General features: G+C 33.4%; 1 protein-coding gene across 5 annotated transcripts in view; it reads right to left on the bottom strand.

Annotated features, from left to right (window-relative positions):
* NEGR1 (neuronal growth regulator 1) overlaps window positions 1–17,102 on the bottom strand; it is a 788,184-nt gene that overhangs the window by 461,690 nt on the left and 309,392 nt on the right. For all 5 annotated transcript variants that reach the window (XM_054691007.1, XM_054691009.1, XM_054691008.1 and 2 more), the window contains exon 2: window positions 4,116–4,348. In XM_054691007.1, the coding sequence (XP_054546982.1) occupies window positions 4,116–4,348 (233 nt within the window). The remainder of the gene's footprint in view (window positions 1–4,115; window positions 4,349–17,102) is intronic.

Raw genomic sequence — 17,102 nt, 5'->3', positions numbered from 1 at the left:
TGTGTATTATTATAGCCTTTCCCCCTTTTTCTGTGTTTTGAGGGAGGCAGGTCCATGTCCTGTAATACTGTGACACTGACCATCTGTTCACTTTGGAGCAGAAGTGTAATGTCTTTCTCCTGTGTGTTTTCATATTCATGAAAAGAATGAAAAGGTAATACTAGATTAAGATATACTATCCTTTAAAGTACATAGCTCTATATTTGTGGTCACATAAAATAACTGCTCTCTAAATGCACATTGGTAAATGTAATTTTGAAATATCTATATTTGAATTACTATTCAAAGACCCATTGAAGAAAAACAAATGTGGAGGTTTGACTCAGGATAAGTACTAAAATTTACTTATAAATTAGGTAATAATCAGAAATCTTACTCTCTATTATTGATCTAGTAGTTTATTGAATTTGTTTAGTTTTGTTTTGAATTTTCATGTGCTCCAGATTATATGAACAGGTCTTATAAAGAATAACCCTAGAAATGAATGCTATGAGTACCATATGGAGACTGTTAATATATTCCTTACATCTCACAGTGATTCTCTGAGATGAATCACAGTAGAAATGCTTCTCTAACCTGAGTCACAGGATTCTGGTACTTTAAAAAAAAAAAAAAAAGGTAATCTGAAGGACCATGAAATGAATAATTGATATTGTTCTCTCGTGCACTGGGTTGCAAGAAATCTTAGAACTCAGGCCTCCCTGGTTGCGCAAGGGGTTAAGACGCAGCCTATGAAGATATCCACAGCCACTGCTAAACGAGTTCAATCCCTGGCCAGGGAGCTATTCACATGGCACAGCAGACCTCTCCTGTCTCGCCTGCTTCTCCCCTCAGCAGTGTCTTCAGTCTGTCTGCCTGTTCTGCTCCCCGCTCTGTCTCTGGTGAATGCTGAGATTCACCCCCCCACACCTCTGGCCTGTACCCTGGTTCTTGTATGCATAAATACATCTTTAAAAAAAATCTTAAAACTTAACATTTTTTCTTACAAGCTTTAAAAATATATAAAAATCATGACAAGCTTTATGATCTGACCTTTCCTCTGACTGCATTCTACTCATCTGAGTTTATCTTTTGCCTGTTTTCTCTTATTTTCCTTGGTGTAATAAACACCTCTTTTAAGGCACTTTAAGTCCCTTCCAACATAAAACTGATATTAATGATAATTGGTGTCTTTCTACATACAAAGATCTTCTCAAAATAATGGCTAAGCCCAATGCAAGGGTCTTACACTGTCATAGTTTGGGATATTTGAGAAGGAAACACTGAAATTAGAGCTTATAGTGCAAAGTATTTGTTAGAGAATATCAATATGATAAATCTCTGGAAAAGAAAGAGCAAGGAGTTAAGATGAAATCAAGAAGCTGAGCTGCTGTGTACCCTGTTCAATAGCCTCAGCTATCTCCAGAAAAACATGGAGATAGAAAAGACATCCATACAGAGTAAAAACTACATAGTTCTTGTATGTAAAAATTAGTTTGAAAGAACCTCAATGCAAATGCTATCCAAGTCTTATGGAATATTTTTCAACTTAAAATTTTCCCATTCAAATCAAAAGCAAATAATTACAGTGGATTTTTAAAATTTTTTGTCATCTAGTGTTTGGAGTTTATATGCATAGACCTTAGATTCTTCTGGTCTGAGTCCTACTCTTTCATACGAGAAAACTGGAGTTTACAGAGACTTGATAATTACACATTTCATGTGGAAAAATTCAGGATTAGAACCCAGGTTTTTCAATTCCTATTCTAACATTTTTCCTCCCCTATTGCGCCATTCACTAAAATTAACAGCTCCAGGAAATCAATAGCACTAACAAATTTCCCATGCACAATGTCTGTGTTGGCAAGATATCACTTTTATTATCCCTTTTCTGAAATGATTTTTTACAAAATAGCTCTCTTGAGTACATAGTTGAAACAATTAAAGATGAGCTTTGTTTTCACCAGCCAGTATACGTTTGACATCAGTGATTAATACAGTCTTCTCTCAGTTGCTAAGTTTCTTTATCTTGGTGAATAAAGGTTTGACAAATTGTTAGGGAAAGAACTTCAAAATCTATCAAGATAAACCTGGGAACCAGATACACTAGCAAATATAGAGCCTGAAGATTTGTGCACATTAGTTTATTTTTGTTCGTTGAGAGGAAATGTAGCTTAAGTGGGATGACTTTCTATGACATTTATTTAGCATTTTTTTCCTGCCCCATCCTGTCCCCATATTTAGTTCTTGAACTGACTGACAAGCCTATTAATATATTCCCTGAAATTTATTAATGTAATTGGAAATCTGCCCACATGTCAATCAACTTCTAATAAGTAATTATGTTCATACATACTGTAAAATTAATAGATTTTAATGTGACTCAACCACATGCTTTCAAAACAGTAAGATAAATTTTATTTTTCTGGCAGAACAAACTATCTTACTGATAAAACATTCAATAAATGCATTCCTAAAATGCATTTCATAAAATGCTGCTAAAAGTTACCCATCATCAAGGGGCTAGCAAAGAACGAGTATCACAGAAAGGTGTGTGATAGTTTTAAAATATTGTACCATATTAAACAACCTATGAAATATTCAGTTATAAAGAAATCCTATTAAAAGTAAACATATGACTGTGCACAGCTTCTACACCCATAGTCTGTACCTAACATGGAACTATGGACCTGACATAGAACAAGACAGAGAAAAAGAAAAGAGGGATATATTTAGTGTTTAAATTTTATGACTTAAACCTACAAGAAGCAAAACGTCCATATCTCAAATGCCTCAAAGACATTATTGTTCATGTGTACTTTTTCTCATGTAATAAACTCTTTGGTAGTCTTTGAGCTGGAAACTCAGGTCAAAGGGTGCTGAATAAAACTTGGATAACAGAAAGAATGTATTTTTGACTTGTTATCTCATGTCAGTTTTTGAACCCAAACTTCTGCCTTCTAGAAACTCTGGATAGTATCTGAATGAAGAAGTTCTTTGATGAATACTTAAGTATACTCTAATATGTTTTTAAATAAGAAACATCACTACAGTCTGTAATAAGAAAAACAGTGAGGAAATTCACTTATTTTAATTAATAATTACCTCCTTAAAGATAGTTAATTAGTAAATTTAATCTTTATCACTAAATTAAGAAATTTCTTAAAAATGAAGTTATGTTTGAATTTGTGTTTCCATTTATACAATAAAACAAAGTTTAATTAATATGTTTGTAGATCAACAATATTTTCTAGTTGTATATCATGCACCTAAATTAATAATTAGCACTAATTTTTTTGAAGAGTATAAACTCAGAGATAACACAGCTAACTTAATCAACTTTTTCTGTTAGGAATAAAGCATGCATTCACTGGCACCACATTATCAAGTAATATGTCATTAATTTTACTTAGAAATGTTGCAATGTCATTTTGAGTTTCATAGCACAATATTTCTATGCAACCACTTCATGATTAATCTACAAAGCATGAGTAAATAATATAAAAGGGAAAACACACTTTTTCCATTCTACTGGTATTATAAATGAATTTTTCTTTAAAAGTATTTGTGCTGGGGATAAATATGCTCTTACATTTTAGTATGCAAGAAAAATAATATGATTTGATGATTGTGTTTGCATTTGGAAGTTACAAGTTAGCTAGCAAGATTTATGATCTACTGAAAGTAAATCAAAGTACAAAGAATTATTTACCATAATTTTTCAATTACTCTATATTTAAATAAAGTAATTCAAGAAAACTGTTTCTTTTCATTGTGACTTGAATCGAAGCAAACAGAAGTTGGATTGCGACAGTCTTGGGAGGCTGGATGATCACTATTCATATTTTTATAAGTTCTAATGTTTTAATGTATCCATAAAGGATTATTAAATATTTCAATTTATTAATTATAGGTTCCCAAAGATTAATTGAAGATATGAAGAGATATATGCAGAAACATAAAGTGGTGTTAATGGATAATTTTTGATCTTGGTAATTGGGGATTTGTTTACCTATATAGCCATTGCACTTAATGGAATCTAAGAAAATAGATCCATAAAGACAATGACACATACCTTTCCACATTGTCAGTGCTGAGTCATTTCTAAGAACCATATAAATTATGGGAATGCATACCTTGCACAGTTAGATGCACTTGCATTGTTCTTGGTGTATGCTGAGTCTGAACAGAACACGTGTATGGGCCATCATCTGTCACATCCACATTCTGTATCTGAAGGCTGTAGTCCCTTTTATTCAATGTTGAAATTGAAACTCGAGGATCCACTGACCACTTATCACCTCCCGCAAAAATAATACTTGACCGGTTCAGCCAGGCACCCTTTGAAGCTCCATCTTCCAAATAACACCTACAAATTACCAGACACAAAACACTGTTAATCAAAATGAAAATAAGAGACAACATTATCTTCATTCTGAGTGTACTTCTATATACTGAATTATAGCACCATATCAAATACAAACATTGCACATAAATGCAGGAAACATGAACACACTGGTGCATCTTCCATTCCAAATGCAAATGTGAAAGGATACCTGCATGTGACTTTGTTTGTTTCATTATTTATAAAAGAGAGAGAGAGATCTAATTCAAAATCAGTTTAAATCTTTTTTCATTCAGTCTGGGTGACAAATTTAAATGTGGTTAAATTTGTTCAAATAACAACTGCCAACATTAAAATATATATTTTTCCTTTGAAAATATAAGTAAAAATAGGTCCCTGACTTAGCTAGTCTAACTTAATTTAATTCTTAATATAATGTACCAGATGCAGGAAGTATAGAATGATACTATATACATGTTTATTTTTAAAATTACCTGCTTTTGCAAAGTAGTAGGCCTGTACATAGAAACTATACCGAATTTTGCTGATATTATAATATTGTTGTAATTAAATGTAGCAGGGCTAATATAATACTTTTAGTAACAAATTCTTGCTGTCATTTCAATTAATTTGGCAATAGATTTTCTAGAAACCATTCATTTATCCAGCAAACATTTATGTAATACCCACTATTTAAGGTATTGAGAACTTGATTTCTAAAACTTTGAGTCCAGTAAGGAAGACAATCAAATAAACCATTGAATACTACACAGAATTTTGTTTAAATAGGCCGCAAGGTACATGAGAGACAAAAGAGGGTTACTTGATCTGTAAAAGATATTGGAGGTATACAGACAGATTTACTGGAGTAGAAAATGCCTGAGATAAAAAAAGATAAGTGCTAGAAGACAGAGCATTCCGGTTAGACAACCAGACAACATCAGGGAAAGATGAGAGACTGTGGGTGGTGGTGGGCAAACAACAATGGACTATAGGGTAGGAGGGATGAGAGATGAAATTGATACAAGCATAATGACAATTAATAGTTTTAAGGGCAAATTTGAAGACATTCACTCAAAGGTTTTATTCTATAACAAGGTTAAAAAATGTAGCTTTGCATGCAAAAGAGAGTCAATATTTAGAACCTAAGAAAGCTGTTGTCATATACCAGTGATTTTGCTGATGCCTGGAATTCTGTTTCATCTTGAAAGTGTTCTGATACAAATTAAAGACTAGTTCTTTTAAATGAGTACACAGCACAGCCACAGAATGAAAATACACATACATAGAAATAGTTTGACAGCATTTCTACAGAACACCTTGGGGGATTGTGCTCACTGTTTGAGATTACTACAAAATTGCAAGTTGAATGCAACAGGGTAGGTCACTGCCAACTCTATGAAACCAATCAGTGGGTGAAAAAATAAGGAACAAGGTACATTGCAGAATCTAATTTGCAGTCAACATCACCACCTAGAGAATCTGAGTGAAAGGAAGTCATAAAGGTCATTATTAATTGAAAAGCTTTTCCTAGAATATTTAATGAACAAAATAAAGCTCTCTTTAATGACATAGTTAAACAATTATAGTATATTGGCATTCTCAATATGCAGAGAGAAGATGGGGTCATGCTTCCTATTTCACAAAATCCTATCTGTAGGGCATAAGGTAGAATACTGAAATACCACCACTAGGGTTACAATAATTTCAATGTGTATTTTTAATATCTGCAGTTATCAAGTGGTCATTATGTGACTTCTATCTTCATGGTCTTCACATATTATTATATCTGGTGCTGATAACAACCCTGTGGTGTATGAATTGTTACTGCCCAATTCATCACTAGAATATAAACAGAATGTTTAACTTAAATGACTTGCCCAAGTTACACTCTCATTAGGTGGCAAAATTGAATTTATAATCAAGTCTTATATTTCTACATTCAATGTCCTTTCCACCATAATTCAGATCAAAGACTTTCAAAATAGGTTCCTGAAATGGGATAATGATTAGAATGTTGCAGAAATTACTGCAAGTAATTTCTTATTTACTGAATGTGACCAACTGCTTAACCTGTCCTATTCTAAAGGAAGCAGAAAATTAATTATTAATGGACATTTTTACCATGAAAGTCCAATTTAGAATACTCTGTCTGGCATTTCCCTTTTCCTAGAGGCAGCAGAAGCTTTTTCTTTATTGTGGGTGTATCAGAAAGACCACAGAGAGTAACTAGCCTTTATATACTAATATCTTTCATAGATTGATCTTGGTTAAATTTCCTATACCTTATATACATACTATACCTCTGTTCAGGCATGTCAGGGGCCATCACAGAAGGATAAAATTTTAACTTCTTCATTACGGAAAATTAGAATAGAAGGCCATTATGTCTCCTCAACTTGGATAACTATCTTCCATGACTATTTTGGCTCTAAACCAAAACTTTTTAAGATACGTATTAGAAAGATCCTTAAACAAGACTCAGAAAAAGAAAAAAAAACTTATCTCATTTGGATTCTGTAAAATCACTCTCACATTACTGATTTAGAACTTAAATTACCATTTTTAGAATTTTACAAATTGGGAATAGTAACAGCTAGGTATGACTTTTTGAGTTACAAAATTATAAGATACTGATATAGAGTAAATGACATTTTAAGGTAACTATAAAATAATTATATGAAATAGATGATTATACAACATATGATTACTTGAGAATTAGGACTATGTCTTCTTTGTTCTCCACATTCACTCTGTATTTACTTCCTTTACAATCCCAAGTGATATGCCTGATATGTATGCTGTACTGACAAGGAATTCTAGAAGGAAGGAAGCTTTTGTGGCTGTGGCAGAGTTGGGGTGGGTGTGTGGAAGAAGAATGGGAAGTGGTGATGACAATTTGGTTTTGCATTCTGGGTACCACAATCTCTTTTAGAATCACGGGCCCTATAGAATTTATGATTTAGCAAGGATAATAAAGTTTATTCATAAGTAGCCATCATGCACATCAGGAAGCAAAAATATAGTAATTAAATTGTTGTTATAATTAGACTGTTGAGATTGTCTGAGACTCGGGCTTCTGTCCTTCACCCCTGTAGCCAGGTTCATTCTCCCCAAAAATCTAGAATGAACATTTTAGAGTTTACATCATATCATCCAAAACTTCATGTCTTCATATTTTACTCAGGAGGAAAAGAAACTAATCCTGATAGAGATAAGTGGTCCTATGTAATCTGGTCCCTTGCTGCTTTTCTGTCTTTTTCACCTACTACTGTTTTCCACTTTGCTCTAGGTTGTAGTCCTCTAGCTGTGCTTCCGACAAGTCAGGCACACTCTTATTCCAGAAGATTGTTTCTGCCTTTTTTTCACCTGGAACTTCCTTCCACCAGGATTCTACGTAACACATACCCCATCTTTCATAGGTTATCACTGAATTACCTCATGTATTAAATAGTTAAAAACAAAAATCGCTCTTTCCAATACTGATTAGATACATTATCTATCTACTTCCCTATTTTCTGCCCATACCTGACAGAAGTTAAGATCCAGGGATTTGTCCACATGGTCACTTCTGTATATCCTAAGGATTTATACATGATAGACAATAAAAAAAAAATTTGTGCAGTGGATTAGTGAAATAAAAGAGTAACATATGTTTAGAAGAAGGGATAATATAGTAAAGTATACAAAAATTTCCACAGTGCAACCTAGTTGGAAAAGCAAACTTATGCCCACATAAACTCTGATAACAAATAATTAAGTGCAAAGATCTGTGGCAAAAATAACAGGTTTTGCATGTACGGAGGTTGAACAGAGCAACCTGCATCATTAGGTGGGGGGGGGTGGGGAGACAAATTTTGTGAACAGAAAAAACTAGTGGGACCAGGCAGAAGAGGATTGAGCTCATAACTACTTGAAATAATTATAGCATTTGACTCTATATTGCAGGCACCAATTTAAGCAGATGCTTCTGTTTAGTATATGCTAGGCACTTTATATTTGTTATCCTATTTAACTCTCACATAACCCTAGGAGTCAAATACTTTATTGCTTTATCAGTGAAGAAACGAAGGTACTAGAAGATTGCACCTTGACCAAACCAGTCTGCCTGCACTCTTCACCAAGGTGATAGGCTGCTGTACATTTTTAGAGTCAGAAAACAGTACAGAGGAGGGGTTCTCCTCAGTTAGAATGGAGGAATGAATGTGTGAGGGAGAGGTTGGTGAAGGGAAGGTGGTCAGATTGTTAATAGAATCAGGGTTAAATAACAGTTCTGGGGTCATAAACTTGGATCTTTATTCCTCTCTGGAATTCTTAATGCAATATTTTAATAGCTAGTCATCCTCGAATCCCTTTGAAGTATATGCAGTGATACAATCTGAATAAAAATGTTCAATAATGAATATGTCTCTTAATTGAGTATGACATGGCTTTACTTCAAAGTTTTTTTTTTTCCACTTTAAAAAAATCTGCTAGACTACCTACTTTGTAGGAAGATGAGTGAAGCTTTTTCAAAAGTATACTCCTCAGCATATGCTGTGCTAACACCATGCCAAATATCATGACAAATACTTCAATATTCAGTCAATCATCTGGATGTTTTGCATATGTATTTCCAAACATCTGGTTTTTGGAAAATGTATGGAAAATAACCTGAACATTTTGCTTCATGATGGTTAATTCATATAAAGCCAGGTTTAAGATCATCAGTGCTCTTCTAATAGGAATGACATTGCTGCTCTAAATTCTTTTAAGAACTCCTTTGTAAATGTTACTACACATCAGGTTCCTATTTTGGGAGCATAAAGTTTCTTTTCGTGAGCTGCTAGTTGATCAAACTGATGAAATAATTCTAACAGAGTCTCTGATACTATTTCCTGTGGTGATTAAGTCTGAAAGGTGGACAACAGAGAGTTTAGTGAAAATTAGCATATTTAGGTTGTTTATCATTTTTTAAAGCTCTACTAAGAAAAAGTGCCCTTAGATGCTAGGGAATGATTTACCCCCTTTCATATCTCTAATTCTCTTTAATGCATTCCAAAAATTATAAGCCATAGCACCATTACCAGTACCCTACACAGCAGGAATTATTCAACTCAACGGAAAGAGACTAGCTTTTCTCAGGACATGTTGATTAATGAAAGCTCCTATTAAAGGTACTAATTAACAAAAGTACAAAGCTAGATCATATGAAAATGATATTCCTATGAAGATATTAGCCACCTACCTTTACAGCTGTCTTTTCATTGTCTAACAAAGTTTTAAATTTGGCCTAACTTTTAAAAACATACAGAAAAAATGTTTTTAAAAAATCAGAACCCTATACAACTTCCATGCTAATTTTGAGCACAAGGAGTCTTGGTAATCCAGTTTTCAGTGAGTGTATAATGAGGTAAGGAAAATAAAGCAGAGGTTAAATGGAATAGAACAAATTCTATTCCCTACCTAACTTGCTTTTGCTTTTAAGGTACCACTGCCTTACATCTTTCATGCCAGTTATTCCTCAGAGAACATCTAGCTATAGAAGGCAGATGGATATGGACTTATAGATATATGTATACATGTGTATCTGTATTTGTAACTATTTTATTATATAATAGTCTTTAGAAAATGATATTATTCTTCATATTAATATGGTCAATTTATTATTTTAAGTTCACTTTTGCTACTGTTATGGCAGAGTGCTCTGGGGATAAAAATGATTCTTTCTATTTTATCAGATATAGAGATCCAAGAGTTTATCAAGGAAAATCTGCAAAATCACCAATTTGTCTGATGAGCTTTAGTTATTTAGTGAAGTTCTTACCCTTATAGATAATGCAAATAATATTTTCAAATGATACCTGAAAAATGTACTTCTGTAGGTAATAGTTCAATACTGTTGTATACATAATACAAAAATAACATTATTATTAAGAACACTTAAGCACATTACATATATTCTCATTTAATCTTTACAACAACCCTTTGAGATGGGTATTGTCAGGTACAATCATTATATCCATTTTGCAGAGAAGAATATTAGAATATCAGGTATTGATATAGATATTAATGTATCTAACACAGTTATATAAAGCCACTGTTAGAAGTACTAAAACAACAAACTGATAAAAACATAATTATTGCCAGAGACCTCAAAACACTTCTCACACAAAGGGACATATCATTCAGACAAAAAGTTAACAAGGATACAAGGGTCTCAAATTAAACATTGAACCAAATGGACTTAACAGATATTTATAGAGACTTTGATCCCAAAAGAAATGACTACATATTATTCTCAAGTGCATTTGGAGCATTCTCAAGAAGAAATCATATGCTGGGCCATAAACATATTTCATTAAAAATGTGAAAACGGAAATTGTATCAAGCACCTTCTTGGATCACAATGGTATAAAGCTAGAAAATTAACCACAAAAAGAATGTCAAAATGAACCAAAATATGTGAAGACAAAACAAAATGCTTTTAGCAACTCTTGTATCAATGAAGATTTCAAAGAAGAAATGAAAAAGTATCTGGACACTAACGAACAGGAGAGACAAACCACCAGATCTTCGGAGATACTCTTAAAAGAATGGCTATGAGGGAAGTTCAGCGCAATACAATTCCAAACATTATTTGTAAGTCACTCAGTGCATAAACTAATATTTACTAGAAAAAATAGGTGTGGACAGAGAGAAATAAAAGTCTATACATTATAACTAAAGAAAACATAAAAGTCCAAATGGCAAATACATCTACTTTTACCATGTTACTGGATGTCTCAGTATCATCTTTTGGTGGTACAAATATGTCCCGTTTGTTAAGTGACAACTGTATGTTAGGAGGTACAAAAATGAAATTACTCAGCTATTAAAGAAGATGAAATCTTGCCTTCTGCGACAACAGAGATGGGAATTGAGAGGATTACACTAAGAGGAGTAAGTCAGAAAGAGAAAGACAAAGAATAAATTCACTCGTGGAAGTTAAACAAAGCAAATGATTTAAAACAACAAAAACAACTCTTAGATTCTAACAAAATGGTGGTGGTCAGAGGGGACTGAGATGGGGGGTTGGGAGAAGTAAGCAGAGTTAATTTGATAGTGGTAAATGACATCAGAACTTTGGTGGTAGGTGCAGTGTGGTATATATATTTATTAAAATGTGAAGCTAAGCTCCTGAAGATTATATAGTATTGCTAACAAATGTAAATCAATTAAAATCAATGACAGAAATGTGAATACCTATTAAGCATTAAATAATATTGCCTGAATGAATGAGGCAGAAAATGTAAAAGAAAATTAGATTAGGATTAACATTGTTCAAATGACTTTCTTTAATCACGAATCATAAAAATTTTATTGTCATTTCTACTTTTTAGATTTTGAATTTAACTACACTAGTTTGCTGTCTCCCTCATGAACTTGAATGTGAGATATTTGGATCTGAAAAAGCTTCAAGATTTCTGTTAACTGGCAGGTGCTCTGAACTGCTGTGGGGGAAATGCTTTCTGCAGTGCCTTCTCTCTGGCAGCTACTTCCTGTAGAAGTTGGACTTTCACCTCACAAGCTATAAAGAGAATAAACACTCCATTCAAGATCCATGCAAGAGGTGTTTAAAACATCAGTATCAGAGGAGACTACAACCAGGTCCAGAGAAGTGGCTGAGATAAAACTTCAGGCTCCAGGCAAACCTTTCTATTCCATCCTCTTTGGAATGGAGCCAGATAGCCTCCATTCTCAAAACAATGGAAGAAGTAAGATAGAATTCTAAATTTAAAAAAAAAAAAACAATGTCACAAACCTAGTCTGTTCATCAACCATCTTTGTGTTTAATTTAGAACGCATTTTATTTGCTTACCAATATATAGGCAAATAGAATTAATGGATATACAGAAAGCTAAACATCTGTTTTGTCCAACTAACTATATGCTACTTTCTAGCATTATTGAAACCAGACAATTGAAAAACAGAATAGTTAATCCCTGTCTCTTTCCGGTTTTACTGATCTTTAAAATTTCTTGAGGTCTCTGTTGAACTTTTCTTCTTGATGTTTTTCCTAATAAAAATTATTCTAAGCACAAATTTTATTTTATGAATAAAGATTGAGTGCATAGCACAATAATTTCTGCCTTACAATCATCAACTAAAGTAGCCATTTATCTGACCTCACTTGAGAAAAGTGACTAAACTACACTTCACTATGAGCATCAAAACATAAGTTAAGGGATATACCTCTGAGAAAAAAAAATATTAAGGTAGTTATTTTTATCTGCTTTCTGCAAACAAATCACATAGTACTTTGATATTCACTATCACCCTTTAAAAAAAAAAAGAAAAATTTCTACTTTGAAAGGAATGGGCTATTGTTTCTTTTGCTCTTCACACTCACATTTTCATTCTAGTTCTCCCATATATTTTTTAAAGATTTATTTATACAAGAACCAGGGAACAAGCCAGATGTGTGGGAGGGTGAGAGGATTCACCAGAGACAGAGCGGGGAACAGAACAGGCAGACTGACGAAATACACTGAGGGGAGCAGCGACACAGGAGAGGTCTGCTGGGCCATGTGGGACCCTTGCTAGCTGGCCTGGAACCAGCGCTGCAGAGGCTGCGGACAGATTCACAGAGCAGCGCTCAACCGCCTGCGCCACCAGGGGAGGCCCTCCCATATAATGTTAATGTATGTTTTCGATTTTCTAGAGTCTTCTATTGGTACTTATCTTCTCTGCAATAAAATTAAATATATAAATTGGCTGTAAAAATGCTTGCCCTTCTAAGAATCTAAGTGTAAAAAAATTCTGGATGAAGTGGGTATATATTAATATATAATTAATTCTCATATATAATACATCTTTGTGTGTGTGTGTGTGAGAATTTATTTATTTATCTATTTTTATTTAAATATTTTATTTTATATAATTCTTACACTTTTTTCATCTTTGCACAATGTATGCATTTTCATTTTGGTTATATTCCCCATACAATTGCACCTCCCCCCTTATTTTGACTCTAGTCCTTCCTTTCCCCGCCCTGCCCCTCTCACAGTGTGTCACTGGTTTATAGCTGCTTGTTGATTTTGATTTTTACTTTGTATTGATTAGTCTTTTTCCTGGTCTCTTATTTAGGTTTTCTAAATTCCTGCTATGAGTGAGACCACCCGGTATTTTTCTTTTTCTTTCTGACTTATTTCGCTGAGCATGATCCCTTCTCTTAATAAACATTTATTAAATATATACATCTTACCTTGTACAGTTACTAGTGATTTTCTGAATGAGGTGGTTTTCTCTAGATATGTGGACAAATTTTCTTGATCAAAGGAGCACATTATTTACTTACAAAAAACAGGATTCAGAATGAATTCTGAATCCTGCTTTTTTTTTTTTTAATATGACTACAGGGATAGAAGAGTACTTGATTTAGCAATCTCACTCAATTTTAATGCCATCACAGCGATGTTACAGCACTAATCTATCACCAAAAGTTATTCCTCATGTTCTGTTATTTTATGACTCTATCATATATTCCTGTAGAGGTGTTGGAAGCAAATTGGAAACTGCCTAAATTGCAAAAGGATATTCCAGAGCTATCCAATATCAACATCAATATTTTTAATAATATCTTTTGTTTTGTTATATGAAGATTTTATATTCTGTGATATGCTCCATTTTTCGATACTGCATGGTTGAGTGATTTCGTAAACACAGAAAAATAAACCAATCTAGTCACAGACCTACTTGGGTGGGTCACTTTTAGGAAAGACTACCTACAATTTTAAGACTAAGATATTTAAAAACATATCTGTTTCTGCACAGGCTTTGAGAAGTCATCATGCATCCTAAGGTTTACACCATTTGAAATCTTTTGATACTTAGAATATTTTACTTCATATCTTGTTTTATTATTAACTATTTAACTTTTAATTTAAAGCTATCAGCATATTTGCTTCTAATTTTTCTCCCTTTCAAACTTCAGCATCTATCAACCTGCTGATAGGGTAAATAAGACAGTTGAATGTGTGATAGAATTATTAGAATATTACTTTACAAACTGACTGCAGTTGCCCAATGACAATTTTTAGGAAGAACATGAAATTTTATAAAAGTTGCTTAAAGGGGCTTTTGACTCTTGTGTTCATATTATTCTTAAAGTTGCTGAAAATGTGTTGAAAACAAAATAAAAATTTGGTGAGACAAGCTGTATTATAATTGTCCATGATTCAGTAAATAGAAAATATTTGTCTTGTTTCTTAAATGTCTCTTAAAACGAACATCTTAATTTTGTTAAATCACATGAGCTTGATTATTCTTTTTATGCTTTTTTTATACAGTATACAAATACACTTAAACATTTTAAACCAATGTCCCTGTATTTTAAATGTTTGTGTTGGGTAGTCTCTCAAATTTCTTTTTCTTTTGTAAAATCCAAAAAATACTTTTCTTTATCAACTCTTTTGTTACTGGGAAATTTTTGCTGCCTTAAGAAATTGGTGTGTGCTTCAAGGGGTATGTGGAATGGGTAGAAGAGTCTGTGTGTGTGTGTGTGTGTGAGAGAGAGAAAGAGAGAGAGAGAGAGAGAGAGAGAGAGAGAGAGAGAGAGAGCGCGCACAAGAGAGCAAGAGAGTGCACACACAGGAGGGAGAGAAAGAGAGGGGAGAGTGGGGAAGAAGACTTTTTTTTTTTTTTTAAATGGACAAGAAATGAAAATGCATTATTTATAATTACAAGAAGAGTAAAGGATGGCAAAATTTGAATATGTAACTGACATGTGATTTGTATTAATTTCATCTGAGCTCTTACCTACCAAAGTGTCAGAACTTTACTAAATATCAATGCTTCCCTTACAGAAGAATCTATCCAGCAATAGCATCTAGTGGACAGCTGGACCTGTCATATCTCAGTGCCTGGCTGGCTCAGGAAAGCAAGTACCTCCAAGGGATGTAAAATTCCACTGTGATTTATGAAAAGCTGGACTTCCAGCCATGAATTTCTGGCTGGACCTCCCCCACTAGATTGCTGCATATTTTCTTATCTCTATGACTGAATCATCTCTCAAGGTCAGATTTCTGTGATATTATTCCTTCCTTCCTTGAGCCCTTCAAAACGGTAAACCTGAAGAGCAAAGAAGAAAACCAACACTACAATGTTATCTAAAATATGTAAACTGGAATCGAGGGATATGTTGACATGTTTTTTCTCCCAGGTTAATTATAACCTGAATTCATAACAATGTGGGGTTAATCACATTTTTTCCTCATACTTACTAGCATAGGAATTTGGGTACTACTTAATTTTTTAAGCCTTTACATCTGATTCTTTCAAATGGGGATGAGTAATATGTACTGGAAAGGGCTATTTTGTGAGGATTAACTGAAATGTGTCCCGGCTGACAAGACCTAAAGCATCAAACCTTAGATGTAATTTCTTTCCAGAGTTTCACCTGACACCTCCCTCCATCCCATGCCCCTTAGACAGATTTAATGGACCTCTGCTTGCATCGCCCCTAGCACATGAACTAACTTGCTTTATTACCCTGCCCTGTAAAATCTCCTTTCATCCTTTATAGCCCCTACTCAATTGTGAAGGATGCTGGTTGGCTAATTGTGATACCCAGCATCTGTCACATAGTTGATGCTTTTAAATACACACACACACACACATCTAAGGACGCAGATACTTATAGAACATGGTAAGAATTCTAAATAAAGTACTATGTGAATGATGCATAAAAGAGAAAATAACATTTTGCTGGAAACAAAGTGGTAGGGATACATCAGGGCAGGTTTAATACAACAGGAAGCACTGGCATTCATATTCCTTCCATTGTACTTTACATCTTTTGCTCCCAGTTATCATAAATTGAAGCATATATGTGGATCTCTGGGTTTCCTCTATGTTTCAAAATGGAATATATTATTTGGAACAAATGGCAATGCCCACTATCTGCAGTGATTACTTTTACCTGCTCGTTCATTTTACCATAAAAAATTACTTAGTGAAGCTAAATTCCACCTTTGATGCACTGAAAATAGAACAAACTGCTATTTGCCTCAGAAAAACAAATGGAAACCATTCAGATGGTATTTTCTTTCCTAAGTACTGAAAGATGAGGAAAAACTCAGCTATTAGGTAAACAAATGAAGAGTGGGTAAGGAGGCATAAAGGAAATATTTACTATATGAACAAATATTTTAAGTATGGAAAAACCATTATTTGGTTTAATTTAACTAGCATAACATACTATTTTAATTGCTATGCCTACAAACATAAAGACAGGTTTTTAAATTTTCATTTGATGACCTATAAGTGTCTTTGGTTAAATATTATTAATGTTTATGTCATTTTAGTTCAGAGTTCCCACTTTGCTAGTTTTTCATTTCTGAGGAAAAGATGTATTTGAAATGTATCTGCATTTTCTTAGTGAACACAGGAGTATTTCCTTTTAGCATATTTTGTAGTTAAAACAAATACTGTAGGGATATAGTTAAGCATAATAAATGTACAGCAATACATTAAAGAAGGAAAATAAAAAAAATAAAATATTGAATACTTTTTAAAATTAGGAATATAAAATGTAATACCCCCTAGAATTTTAAGGTTTACCTTGTTACTTTATTTGAAATTCTTTTTTACCTAAAATATTTTTATTCCCAAAGTCTATTTTATTCTTGAACTGGTTTCCTATATAAGGAACTGCTTGCCATCTACTCTACAATTCTCTACCTTAGCCATTAATCTCGTATGTGAAACTGTCAAAATCTTTTATGAAAATCGAAATGTACTATATCCACTTTTCTTA

Source organism: Talpa occidentalis, unplaced genomic scaffold (genome assembly GCF_014898055.3).
Source record: "Talpa occidentalis isolate TD23 unplaced genomic scaffold, MPIMG_talOcc4v2.1 talOcc4.9, whole genome shotgun sequence".
Lineage (NCBI taxonomy): Eukaryota > Metazoa > Chordata > Mammalia > Eulipotyphla > Talpidae > Talpa > Talpa occidentalis.
The sequence above is the reverse complement of the archived record's forward strand: the minus strand, read 5'-3'. Positions and strand labels throughout refer to the sequence as shown.